The 12,401-nt window shown below is 46.3% G+C and overlaps 1 protein-coding gene across 1 annotated transcript; it reads right to left on the bottom strand.

The window, feature by feature from the left end:
• Positions 1–2,631: 2,631 nt before the first annotated feature.
• Positions 2,632–6,703, bottom strand: LOC119454243 (uncharacterized). The gene is made up of 3 exons (XM_049668001.1): positions 4,603–6,703; positions 3,804–3,927; positions 2,632–3,158 (listed from the first exon to the last, which is right to left on the bottom strand). The coding sequence occupies exons 1-3, from the start codon at positions 6,568–6,570 to the stop codon at positions 2,632–2,634; spliced, it is 2,619 nt and encodes an 872-aa protein (XP_049523958.1). The 5' UTR covers positions 6,571–6,703.
• Positions 6,704–12,401: the final 5,698 nt, after the last annotated feature.

Genomic DNA, 12,401 nt, shown 5'->3' on the forward strand with positions numbered 1-12,401 from the left:
AATATGCAATACATCGATCCTGGTTGACTCTATGGTATGATCAGTTCACTGCACAAAAATTCATCTAGCCATTTTCTTGTCTGGCAATGTGTGTGTCTTCTTAATTAATTAGCAAGCATGAGCAAAGTAAGATATCATATCTCTCTCTATTGCAATATCCGAAAACCATCTTCCTCCTCTGTTGTGTTTCTCGCTGTTTTATATCGCATCTTGTGCTAGCAAAATAAAACTTGCGAAGAAACAGAAACACAAAGCACATTTTCCCTTTCGCCATCCCATAAGCAAAAACATTTAATCAATCAATAATCAATCAATGGTATATGCATGCATTCCTTGTTTCTTGATATGTATGCCTCTGCTGCACTCCATGTCAGTTTTCTAAATCCTTTATTTATAAGGTTAGTTTAAAATGAAACTTATCAGTTCGTCATTTTTCTGAATGCTTTCACGGCTTTCCGCAACTTTACAAGCTTTCACGGCAACCGATGTACAATAACATCCTTGCGTATGAGGCATTTGGCTGTAATCATGCCAAACAAATAAATTAGAAAATTTTTTTCGCATTTTTAGTGACATAATAACCTTTATAATCTAACCCGTTATAATTTGACATTGGCCTAGCATTGTGTGATGTCGTCAGTAATACCGTGATTCTGATAACTAACGCGAGGCGAAGCGAAGCTTACTAAAGCTTACTAAAAGCTTGCAGTTGACGTGATCGCGACTAGGTATTGCTTACACCTTTATATTAATATAGTCCGTATAGTCACATTGGACTGCCCCGCAGTGTTCGCCCCAGTGAAAAATTTTGGCTTCGAACGTCGCAATGTCCAAAATCAGAGGAAGCATTATAGGCAGTACCTGCAGCCGGACTCGAACGTTCAAGTGCCACAGCAAACTCGAGAGTACATGCTGAAAAGACCAAGGTCATCCACTGCTGCAAGTCAGGTACGTGTCATTATTGTAAGTTTCAGTATTTCATACTGCGAATAACAAAAAGCAGCTACAAGTCTTACTGCGTGAGGTGCAAACTATGACGTGTCCAAGCCGCCAGTGTGCTTCCTGAGCCAAGAAACGCATAGTCTTGAGTGCTGCCTCGCGCATCGATGTGTCACGACGCGGAGAAAGCGGGAATTGTTTCGTGCTAGCACTCGATCGTGACGCGCACGTTTCTTCGGAGTGCAGTTACAACCAACGTTGCTTGCAACCAAGGATCACGAGGGTTGCAATGTGGGCTTTTTGGTAACGCATCTTGGAGGGTTTATGGTAGCGCGATTTATTTTGGAAGGACGTGCCATAAAATTAATTGAATCATCCACGTGTAACAGCAACGATCTTAGCCTGGAACGATGCAACGTACAGGATCTACCATTGTAAGAGGGAACAATCGAGCACGTGACTAATGCTCCATGAGGTGCCATCTGCTGGTGCCTGGCACCCGCTTGGTGCAGAAAGCCACTGGCGCTCTGTGCTCCGTGTGTCGTCTGCTACTACCAAGCACTGGGCGGTGTAATTGCAGACAATGCATGGAGCGTACTGCCTCAGCCGCACTCTATGCCTGTGCCGAGCGGGTGCCAGCAGATGGCACTTTACAGAACAACAGCCACACGCGTGCATGTTCCCTCTAATACTGGTACCTAAGCTGACCTACGTCCTTGTGTCAACGCTGTTTCTATGTACAAGGCAGGGTATTTGCAAAAGGACACAGCCGGAGGTGGCTAATGGCAGAATAATAGCAGACTCCCTAGGGAGTGCATTTTATCAGGGTCCTGTTCATTACCCGAGATAGAGTTGGTAAACCTGCACCTTCCTGCACCATTATGAAGTTAGCACGTGGCACATACACTGTCGCACCCATAATTCAATTTAATATATAGAGAGCAACACAGTCCTTTTTTGCGCTACATATTAATCAGTGAACTGGCTTTACGAAAGAGTGGTAATCTCACCGTTGCCTTCCTATGCCCTATGTATGTTTCTTGTGAATGTGACACTTGTTTTGTAGTTGGTATCCCTAGAAGATAAAATTTCTTATTTGTTTGCTCTTTCAGATGAACCTGGAAAACCTGAACAGCCCTTCAACGAATGTCAGTAGTGTTTAATCGAGCGAGAATGAAGCTGATAATCTTAGGCACATCAACTCCAATTTTGCTTCAGAAATGTATGCTTGTGCAAGCACGAGTGCACATGTCAGCGACGTAGAAGACACTAACCAAGCTACAAGTGAAATAGGCACTGCGTATGAATGTACAGTGAACTTCAGTTGTGATGAATTCAGTTCTGTCTTTGAGTTGAGTGATGATGGTTCGGAAGTGGATGGATGAAGGGCACAAGGGTGATGCAGACAGTGAACCAGAGAATGGTGCTGAAGAAAGTGAGCATGCAATACATGTACTTCACAAAGCTCTCGGAGGAGTACCTTCCAAACCAGAAAACAACAAGGGCACAGGCTATGCTGCTCATACTGCTGTAGCGCGGGTAACAACAACAGACTCAGTAGGTGCCAGCAATGGAATAGCGTTTATTGAAGATAGCGTGGCTGCTTTTATTCTCTGTGCATCAGCACGAGCATGCGCACTTCGGGTTGCGATAAACGGGCTTGCGTTGTCGCGATACGGCACTTCCTCCCCCTTAGAAGCCTAGCCTGTCGGGAGGCCTCCTTGTGTGCGTAGAACGCCTAGGAAGTCCTAAGCCCGCCGGTACACTGGAGGTTACTTCACTGGAAGTCTGGGGTGTACCAAGTGATCCGTCTGAAGATGGTTCAGCGTCGTCCACTGCAGAGGGTTGATCACTCTCTGTGACTTGGTTGTCTCCGGGCCGTGTTGCGTCGAATTCTTGCTTTACGTCATCCGCAGCTAGTCGTGGCCGCACTTGGTCCACGTGACGGCGCTGCACCCCTCCTGTGGTGTCCACTGTGACCATACGCCTACCTCTTGTTGACGTCACCGTGCCGGGTAACCATCTCTGGCCAGCGTGATTATACTGCCGTGACCAAACAGGCGCTCCCGGTGAAAAGACTTGTGACAACGGTGCCGGGGGTCTGCTCACCGTGGGATCCCGTGCCACCTCTTCCTCTGGAAAATGTGCGCTTAGGCGGGTCCTGGGTTGAAAACCCAGCAACATCTCGGCAGGCGACTTGCCATCTCGAGTCGGTGTTGCCCTGTAGCGTAGCAAGAACTTGGAAATACGATTGAGCAGACTTCCATCCTTATTTTTCTTGATACCTTCCTTAATGGTGCGCACTGCCCGCTCCGCCAATCCATTTGACTGTGGATAGTATGGAGCGGAGGTAACATGACACACATGGTTATCTTTGAAAAATCTTTCAGTCACTGAACTGTTAAATTGTGGCCCATTGTCGGAAACGACTGTATGGGGCAGACCAAAACGCGCGAAGATCCCTCGCAATACTTCGACTGTAGTTTCTGCACTTGTTGTTTTAAGGGGTACTGCCTCTATCCATTTCGTTTCCGCATCTACCACCACCAAGATCATGTGACCTTCCACAGGCCCTGCATAGTCGATATGCAGGCGAGACCATCGTTTGTTGGTTTTCGGCCAGCTTGAAGGGACCTGTTCCGCTGGCATGGGCCAACATTGCACGCATTGCTGGCAGCTTTGTACCAGCTTCTCTATGTCGTGGTCCAATCCGGGGTACCAAAACATCGTACGGGCCAGGCGCTTCATTGCAGTCATGCCTGGGTGGGTGTCGTGAAGTTCTTTCAGAATAGGTACCCGCACGGTCTCGGGCAGCACCACACGATGACCCCAGTATATTAGACCTTTACTCACAGTGAGTTCGTATCTGCGGGTGAAGTACGGCTGAAGGCACTGTTGTTCCGGCCCCAGCTGGTTTGGCCAACCACGAAGAATCCACGTCTTCACCTGTCGGAGAAGCATGTCCTCGCTCGTGCTGTGTGCCAACTGCTGTGCGCCAAGAGAAAAATCTGTCAAAGCTTGCGCATATAGCACATATTCGACGGGATCATCTATACCAGGGTGCCCTTGCTCCGGCAGCGGCACACGGCTCAAAGCGTCGGCATTCGCGTTCAATGACCGTTTCCGGAATTCTATGTCATACTGATACGCTGATAAAAGGAGCGCCCAACGCTGTATCCTGGCCGCTGCCATCTGTGGAATTGGTTTCTCGGGATGGAACAGCCCTGTCAACGGTTTATGATCCGTTATCAAACAAAATTTATTACCGAAAAGATAGTCTCTGAACCTTGTCACACCGAAAACTAGGGCAAGTGCTTCCTTTTCTAGTTGCGAGTAATTGCGCTCCGCCGGCGTCAAGGTTCTAGAGCGAAAAGCTATGAGATAGTCTTCGCCCTTGATGCGGTGGGACAGCACTGCGCCCAAACCGACCGATGATGCATCGCATTCCAGCCGAAGGGGTTTTCGCGGGTCATAGTGGACAAGAAATTTAGCCTTGCCTAAGGCACCCTTTGCTTCTTGAAATGCGCTCTCCTGCGATGGCCCCCATTGCCATAACACCCCCTTTGCCAGCAAGCAATATAAGGGAGCCAGCGTCGTTGACAAGTTGGGCAAGAATTTAGCATAATAAGTAACCAAGCCCAAGAAAGATTTCAGCTGGCTTACCGATGTTGGCTTCGGCGCGGTCAGTACCGCCTCGAGGTTATCTTGCAGAGGATGCAAACCTTTGGCATCGATGTGGTGCCCCAGAAACGACACTTGTGGTTCCTTAAACCGGCACTTGGCTTTGTTCAACTTCAAGTTGTGTTCACGAAGCCGCTGAAACACCTGCCGCAGTACAGATGTGTCGTATTCCTTCTCCGCCACAATGATGTCGTCGAGGTACACTTGAACATTCGGCAAACCTTGCAAAATCGATTCCATGCGTCGCTGGAACAAGGCGGGGGCTGAAGCAATTCCAAATGCTAGGCGATTGTAGCAGTAAAGGCCCCGGTGTGTGTTGAGTACCGCGATCTTTCTAGCTTCGTCGTCCAGCGGCAGCTGATTGTACGCGTTGCGCAGGTCCAGAGTGCTGAAGACTTCGCCTCCAGAAAGCGCCGCAAATATGTCTTCAACTTTGGGCAGGGGATACTGTTCCAAGTGCGACGCCGGGTTGACTGTCAATTTGAAATCGCCGCACAATCGTATATCGCCGTTCTTTTTTGCTACCGGCACCACCGGTGTTGCCCAATCTGAAATGCTTATCGACGAAAGCACTCCGTCTTGTACAAGACGGTCGATCTCGGCTGAAACCTTGGAGCGCATGGCATAAGGCACTGTACGTGCCTTACAGAAACGTGGGCGGACTCCTTCTTTAAGGTGTAATTGAACAGGGGGGCCCTTGCAACAGCCAAGCTTGTTCTCGAAAAGATCGGAAAATTCATCGAGCAGAGGCGCCATCCTGTTATCACGAACAACATTTACACTCGAGGTGGTTCCAGTGTCCCAGAAGGACACACCCGCCTTACGGAAGGACTCTATCGTGTTCCGGCCGCAGAGCAGTGGTCCGTTACATGCCACCACGATTAGCGTGCTGGTCACAACCGTCGATCCAGACTGAACCCTCATGGTTATCTGGCCGACAACTGGCAATGGCCCGAGGAAGCATGTCAAGCGCAGCGATGTTTTTTGCAGTGACGGCCACCATCTGCGATGTTTCTTAAATATGTTCTTCGGTATGACGCTGACCGGAGAACCCGTGTCTAGAATCATTCGCAATTTCCGGCCCTGCCATGTCAACTCCTCCTCGAGAGGCTTCAACGTAGCTCTGTCGGCGGAGCTGTGAGCGACAAGAGCCAGCAACATTTCTTCTCCGCTCTCACCTTCCATTTCCTCGACGGCAAAGGCACCACGTTCCCGAGAGCGGCCACTGCTGCAAACCTTTGCCAGATGACCTTTCCTGCCGCAATGGTGACACTTGGTGTTTCGATGGCGGCACGTGTGTGTCGCGTGGGGACCGCCACAACGCTCACATGAATGGTTGTTCTTTGCAGTGTTCCACTTCGTCCAGGGTCGTCGTCCTCGCTGCGACTGTACAACATTGATGCTGGTTCCCGTGGTCACTGGGTCTGCTTCTCGCATGTCACGATCGTCGCCTAGCGCCTTCTCTGAAGCTTTAGCAAATTCTTCTGCCTCCTCAAAAGTTAGCTTCTTCCGTGTTAATAGGCAGCGTCGTGCGTCGTCGTCCCTGATTCCGCATACTATGCGGTCTCGCAGCATACGGTGCAGCGAGTTGCCGAAGTTGCAACTTTCCGCCAGTCTCCGAAGGTCGGCAATGTATTCCCGAACGCTCTCTCCATCCCTTTGCTTACGCATGAAGAATGAAAAACTCGCCGCAATTTCATTAACTTGAGGATTGTAGTGTTCCTCGAGGTATTCAACGACTTCATCGTAGGTCTGGCTGTTAACCGACACGGTTGAAAGGCGCCCTTGCAACATGCGCACGACATTATCGCTCAATGAAGACACCAGCAGAGCTCGGCGTTTGGCCGCGTCAGTAATTCCATTGCCTTCAAAATAAGCTTCCAGCCGTATCCTGTACGTGCTCCAGCTGCTCACCGTCTCGTCGAAAACCGGTGGGCGAGATGCCATCATTTGATCCTGTCAGTCGCAGACCACGCTCACATGAAATCCCATCCTCGTCGCCACTGCTGTAGCGCGGGTAACAACAACAGACTCAGTAGGTGCCAGCAATGGAATAGCGTTTATTGAAGATAGCGTGGCTGCTTTTATTCTCTGTGCATCAGCACGAGCATGCGCACTTCGGGTTGCGATAAACGGGCTTGCGTTGTCGCGATACGGCACATACTGGCATATGTTGTTATTTCAGGTCTTACGTGGGCACAACTACAAGGAATTCTCATTTTAATAAATGCTCTGTTTGGGGTGAAAGTTGTGCTATGCACTACATATGATATGAGGAGGCTGTGGAAAAACAGAAAAGCACTGAGGATCCATCTATACTGCCAGCCCTGTCATCAATAACTGGGAAGATACAATGATGCCAAAGACGAAGACACCATCAATTGTGCTTCTTGCAGCAGTGAGAAGCTGCAACATTTAATTATTACTGCAAGTTTTTTTCTGATATTCAATATTAAGCAGCAGCTTCTGGTACTGCTAAAACAGGTTGGCAGTACCTTGCTTTCTAATTTGCAGAAGATTGCATCTGCTCCTCATGTGTCAAGTGTTTTTGCTGACATCACGAATGGCATTCTCTACCGCAGTGTTAGAAAGCAGAGGAACATAACATGGAGCGACATCACTTTGACCATGAACACAGATGGAGCACCTGTGTTTGATACGAGCAAAAACTCCATATGGCCAATTCAAGTGATGATTAATGAACTTCCACTTTTAACTCTGTGGCAAAATGTGCTAGCTTCAGGTGTGTTGTATTCAAATGCTCTCCCTGAAGCAATTTGTCGAAGAGATCAACAGCGTTGGAAAGCTAGTGTGGTCGCACACTGGAAGAACTGTTCCGACAGCAGTGCACGTTGTTGTCTGTTGTGTTGACTCCCCAGCAAGAGCAGCTATCCTAAACAGGAAGCAGTATAATGGGTACTTTGGATGCAGCTGGTGCTTGGAGCAAGGTATGCTTACAGATGGTAAGTGAGCTCAGTTAAAGAGCATTTTGCCATTAATTGTAATGGCTATTGTCAAGTCTATGAGACAAGGAATGTGGGCTCTTTGCTTATGCATCCTGGTATTATTTGAATGTGATGTGCACACACTAAAGCACAGGCTGTCAAAAAAGCTTTATGTCTCATGTTTCTCTGATTCGTGTTTTAGTGTATGTGCTGCAGATTTGAAGAATACCAAATAACTTGTCAAACCTATTCACTGGATTTTACATACACTGGAAAGTTTGTAGTCATTAACAATTAAAGCTATCCACTTACTGCTTTTTGTTTTAATTGTTTGGTGCATCAGAAGTTTTGGTTGACCATGCCTGATGTATTTTTATGTTGACTGCATACTTTCCACACTATTTCATGATGCAATTATGTCATCACTTTCAGTGGCCTGCCATTTAATTGTTTTAACATTTGTTGCAAATCTGACAAAACATGTAATACCTTAATGATATCGTGTTTGGCATTGGCAGACAGCAGCCTATGATCATAGTTAAGTGGGGTCTGCCTGGATGTAACGACACAGATTTGTGCAGAAATTGCCCCTAGCTAGCAGCTGATACTGTATAAGAAGCGCAGAATTAGCTTTTGCACTTTCCAGTTTGGCCAACTGCTGTATTTCCGAATCTAGGAAACAGCAATACAAAGCTGAAAACCAGGAAAACTTTTTGAAGCACTATTAATTATGGCAGTTTAGCTCACGCGCATCACTTTTTAGTGCAATTTTTTCTATCGCTGAAAAACTTGCAAGAAAAGTTTATGCTGTATGGTGGGAAGGAAAAAAAAAGGGAAACAGTGATTTTAGTGTCGCCATGAGGTGAGTGATGTTGATAAAGACGTGTGAATTCAGGATACAGTACACACAGCTGCATTGCACTAACTTGTTTTTCATTCTTCTTGAAATTTGAGTTTGCATTTCTTTTACCATTCAGATGTGTCGTTTCTAAGTAGCATTTGGCCCAAGGCACAGAAGCTGACCTCTTAGTTGCTCGTGTAACAGAAACTGCATGGCAATGCCGCTATAGACCTTGCGTGCACCATATTGGCTCATATGTGTCGGCATGTGCCGACACATATGAACAACCAAAAGAACGTTGTTCTTTTGGTCTGGTTCCGATAAAGACGTTGACTTCTGGCTGTCTCTGTTGTCTCGCCCGCAACAATATTATAGGACTGTACCCGTCACAAAGCTGAAATAACCTGACTAGGACTGTCCAAGACGTGCGGTATTCGTGAGCCATGCGAAACACCACTTGCACTGGAGTGATTGTGTTTGTTGAAAATTGAAACTATTTTAATCAATGCTCACGAGCCACTCGAAACATTACAGTGCACTGATGTTGACATTGTAATTCACACCTCAGTTAAGTGTAGTTCAGGATGTCGTGCAACTGTAAGTTTCAAAGAAACTTGTCAGAATCACAAATGAAAAAAAAAATAGCAAGCGTTCACTTCCTTGCATAAAAATGCATAATATAGTTAAATCAATCATATTTTACTTCAACAGTAGCTATACTTCTAGAAAATCTGGCAAAATAGGCTGTGATAAAATGCTGCTCATGTTGGTTGTTTTGTGGCATATATGCACAAGAAAAAAATGTGTCCTTCGTTTCTAGCTGGTATCTGAAATTTCTCTTTCGCTGCCCTTTTTGTCGCGGTAAAAGATGAACCCTAGGAATGTTAGGAATATTTTGCATTGCTCATGCAAACTGCAGGTCTTGGACAGTCCTAGGCAGGTTCGTTCTCTTTGCGGTGGGTGCAGTCTTGCAACATGGCGCCTTTTCCCCACTTGTGCTGTGCTGTCGAGAGATGCCATCAATTTTGCATGAGGGCCATTTGTGAAATGTTTGACTACTGGAAGTGTTTTAAAACCTTGCATATTTTCACTGCAGTGTCCATCTGAACATTCTAAATGCAGATATCATCCTGATGTTTAGTACAATTGATGCTTTGGCTGCAGACACAACGAAGTACCCTTTCAACAGCCAGAATGCACCTGACAGGACACACAGTGGTGGGCTCAAAGGAATGGTTCAAACAGCTCAGCTTAAGGAACCTGTTTGTGGCATCAAGGGACCATCAACTCTTATCAAGTTGCAAGGCCTTGATCTTGTTTGAGGGCTGCCACCTGACTATATGCATTGTGTTTGGGAAGGCATGACAAAGAAAGTGATTGAATTGTGGCTATCATGTACTGGTTCTTCGTGGTACATAGGCAGGCACTTGAAGTTTAATTGTGGATGCAAGATTACGTTCAGTAAGGCCACCCATAATTTTGTCAAGGTCGGGACGGTCCTTGTCAGATCGGTCATATTGGAAAGCTGCTGAATGGCGCTCTCGGCTTTTATTGTAGTATTGTCTGTCATGATGCATACTTCCTCGAGCATACGTGGCGCATTTTGTGCTACTTACACAAGCAGTCTTTTTTTGTTGAAAGATATTGTCACAGAAGCTCAAATCTGTGCCGCTGAAAACTTGCTCTTAGCATTTGTTCAGCAGACTGCAAAGCTGTACGGAGAAAGTGCAATGACATTTAACATGCATTAGTTGTTGCATCTTTCAAAGTGCGCACAGATGTTTTATCCCTCTTTGGGGTACCTCAACATTTCCATTTGAAGATGGCATTGGTAAGGCACTCCAGCTTGAAACAGCTGCCAAGCATGTGCCTGTTCAAATTGCTGAACGGTGCATCATGCACCAGGCCCACCGGACTGCTTCAGCACAAGTGGAACTTTCGCCTTGTCTGTTGTCTGCAAAGAAAGAGCTGGAGAACACGTTTAAGAGGTGCTTTCAAACATGTGCTCTTGGACAAGCACGACCAATTCATGATATTCCACAAAATGTGAAAAGGCTTTTCGTATCATGATTTGGTACCTTCCCACAAATGTGCAAGTATTTGAGGTGCCAGGTTGGCCCGATTGTCTTCACAGTTCTGAGTACTCTGTTCCAAGAAAAACGTGCTCTTCCTATGTAAAAATGTCCGATGGCATGTACTGTTATATCTTAGCCATTTATGTTGTTTCGGGTACTATGTATTTTCACTGCCAGGAGCTGCTCACTGCACCCGGTGCATTTGATGTGCCGCCGTCATCCGCCTCCTATCTGAGAACCACGTCTTGTATTGTGTTGGCGATATAACATTGCAGTGTGTTTTCTGTTGGCAACGTATCATATTTGTGTGAGTTACTTAATAAGGTGGAAAAGACCTAATCGGAATTTGAATGTTTATTTCATATTTCAAGATTGCAGGTACAATTGACTCTGGAAAGTGAGTTATAGAGTCAATATTAAGGTAGAGTAGTTGTATTTATGAATTCTGAATTGTGTCATCCGTCGAACTGTAGCAGGCTGCTATAATTTAACCGTATGTACTTTCTTCAAAATATAGGCTTGTAACTGAAAAATTATGATCCATCTTTTTGGGGCAACTGCTTTATGTCTAAGCGAAGTGCATGGCTATCACCAAACGTGTTGCAGTGGACTGAAGCTCAAATTAATTCATCAAGTCATGAAGACTAATGCATCAGTTGATCTAATTCTGTTGGTGAGCGCATGAGAGGTGCTCAAGTCAAGCGTGGACTTTTTATTTTTTAGGATTATGAAACATGTTTACATGCATGGAAGTGATCTCATTTTTCGAGGTAATCCCTTTTCATTTTGGCAGTACAAGGATGCCAGCAGCGTAGAAAGATTTCTTTTATGTTGCAGCCATGCATGGACAGCCTACTGTATTTCATTATCCTAGTGGCCCAAAGAAATGAGTCTTGGAGTGAAGTTGGGCTTTTATAGCAGATGCGGCAGCACCTCTCATCCAAGATTATTTGTAAAGTGCCCATTGTGTGGTGCACTGTATGTGCACACATATTTTCCTGGATGAAGAAAACCCCCATGGTATTTAAGCAGGGCCATTTCTTCCTAAGTGCACTGTCTACACGTTGGAGAACCTCACAGCTGTACTTGCTCACTACTCGTGTACTTGCTCAGCTAGTCTCACTACTAGGGAGGAAATCAAGATGATGCTACATCTATCCACTCAAAAACCCATGACCATGAGTTCACCTGCCGATCGAGTTGCTCGAAACTTCTTGTGTTGGGAAGCTTCCATATGTGTTCATTGTTTAGGCAAGTGTAACTTTTATAAATGATTCACCCACATCTTATCATAGGTGATGACCTGGCAAATAAACCTGTCACAAAACCTTTCCTGTCACAACATTCTTCAAGCTTTAGGCTAGTTTGCAGTCTACTGTGCCAATCGAAGACTGCCAGTTGTCTTGAAATCCAGCATTCACTGACATTTAGGAACATCAGGTGTTTGTGAATGATAGTATTCAGTGTCCCTTAAGAGAGATACATCTGTTCCACAGTTGAAGCATCAGTTGGTGGTTTTCAAGGATTTGACACTTCACTTCACAGATCCTCACGGGATTCTTGGAACTTGACTCGGGCTGGGGTCGCTTCCCGTTTCTGCTGCACTGGTGAAGCTTCCTCCAACTGAGGAGCGGTGGTGCATTGCTTGTACACACTTCCCTCCCTTCTCGGATGGAGTCGCCGTAGTGATTTCGAGGGCGTCATTTTCCCACTGTGGTCATGACGCTGCAGTCGTGTTCCGCTCTGTATCCACAATTGCAGGGTAAGGGACAGTACCGATGTCTAGCTCGGTCACTGGTGTTCCAGCTTCCTGAGAGGCTCCAGTGTGCCTGAGCGGCTTCCAATGACGTGGGGTTATCTGCTCGTATCCCAAATGTACATGGGAGTGGCACGCTGCTCATGGTTAGCGTACAGCTGTTA

Source organism: Dermacentor silvarum, chromosome 5 (assembly GCF_013339745.2).
Source record: "Dermacentor silvarum isolate Dsil-2018 chromosome 5, BIME_Dsil_1.4, whole genome shotgun sequence".
Taxonomy (NCBI): domain Eukaryota; kingdom Metazoa; phylum Arthropoda; class Arachnida; order Ixodida; family Ixodidae; genus Dermacentor; species Dermacentor silvarum.

Bases quoted from the DNA above. Each gene is read 5' to 3' on its own strand.
- LOC119454243 (XM_049668001.1), bottom strand. From the start codon at position 6,570: ATGATGGCATCTCGCCCACCGGTTTTCGACGAGACGGTGAGCAGCTGG. The intron at 3,928-4,602 runs GTAAGCCAGCTG...CTTGGCGCACAG, and splicing joins CCGCGCCGAAGCCAACATCG to CAGTTGGCACACAGCACGAG. The intron at 3,159-3,803 runs ACGAACTCACTG...TACGCTACAGGG, and splicing joins GCCGTACTTCACCCGCAGAT to CAACACCGACTCGAGATGGC.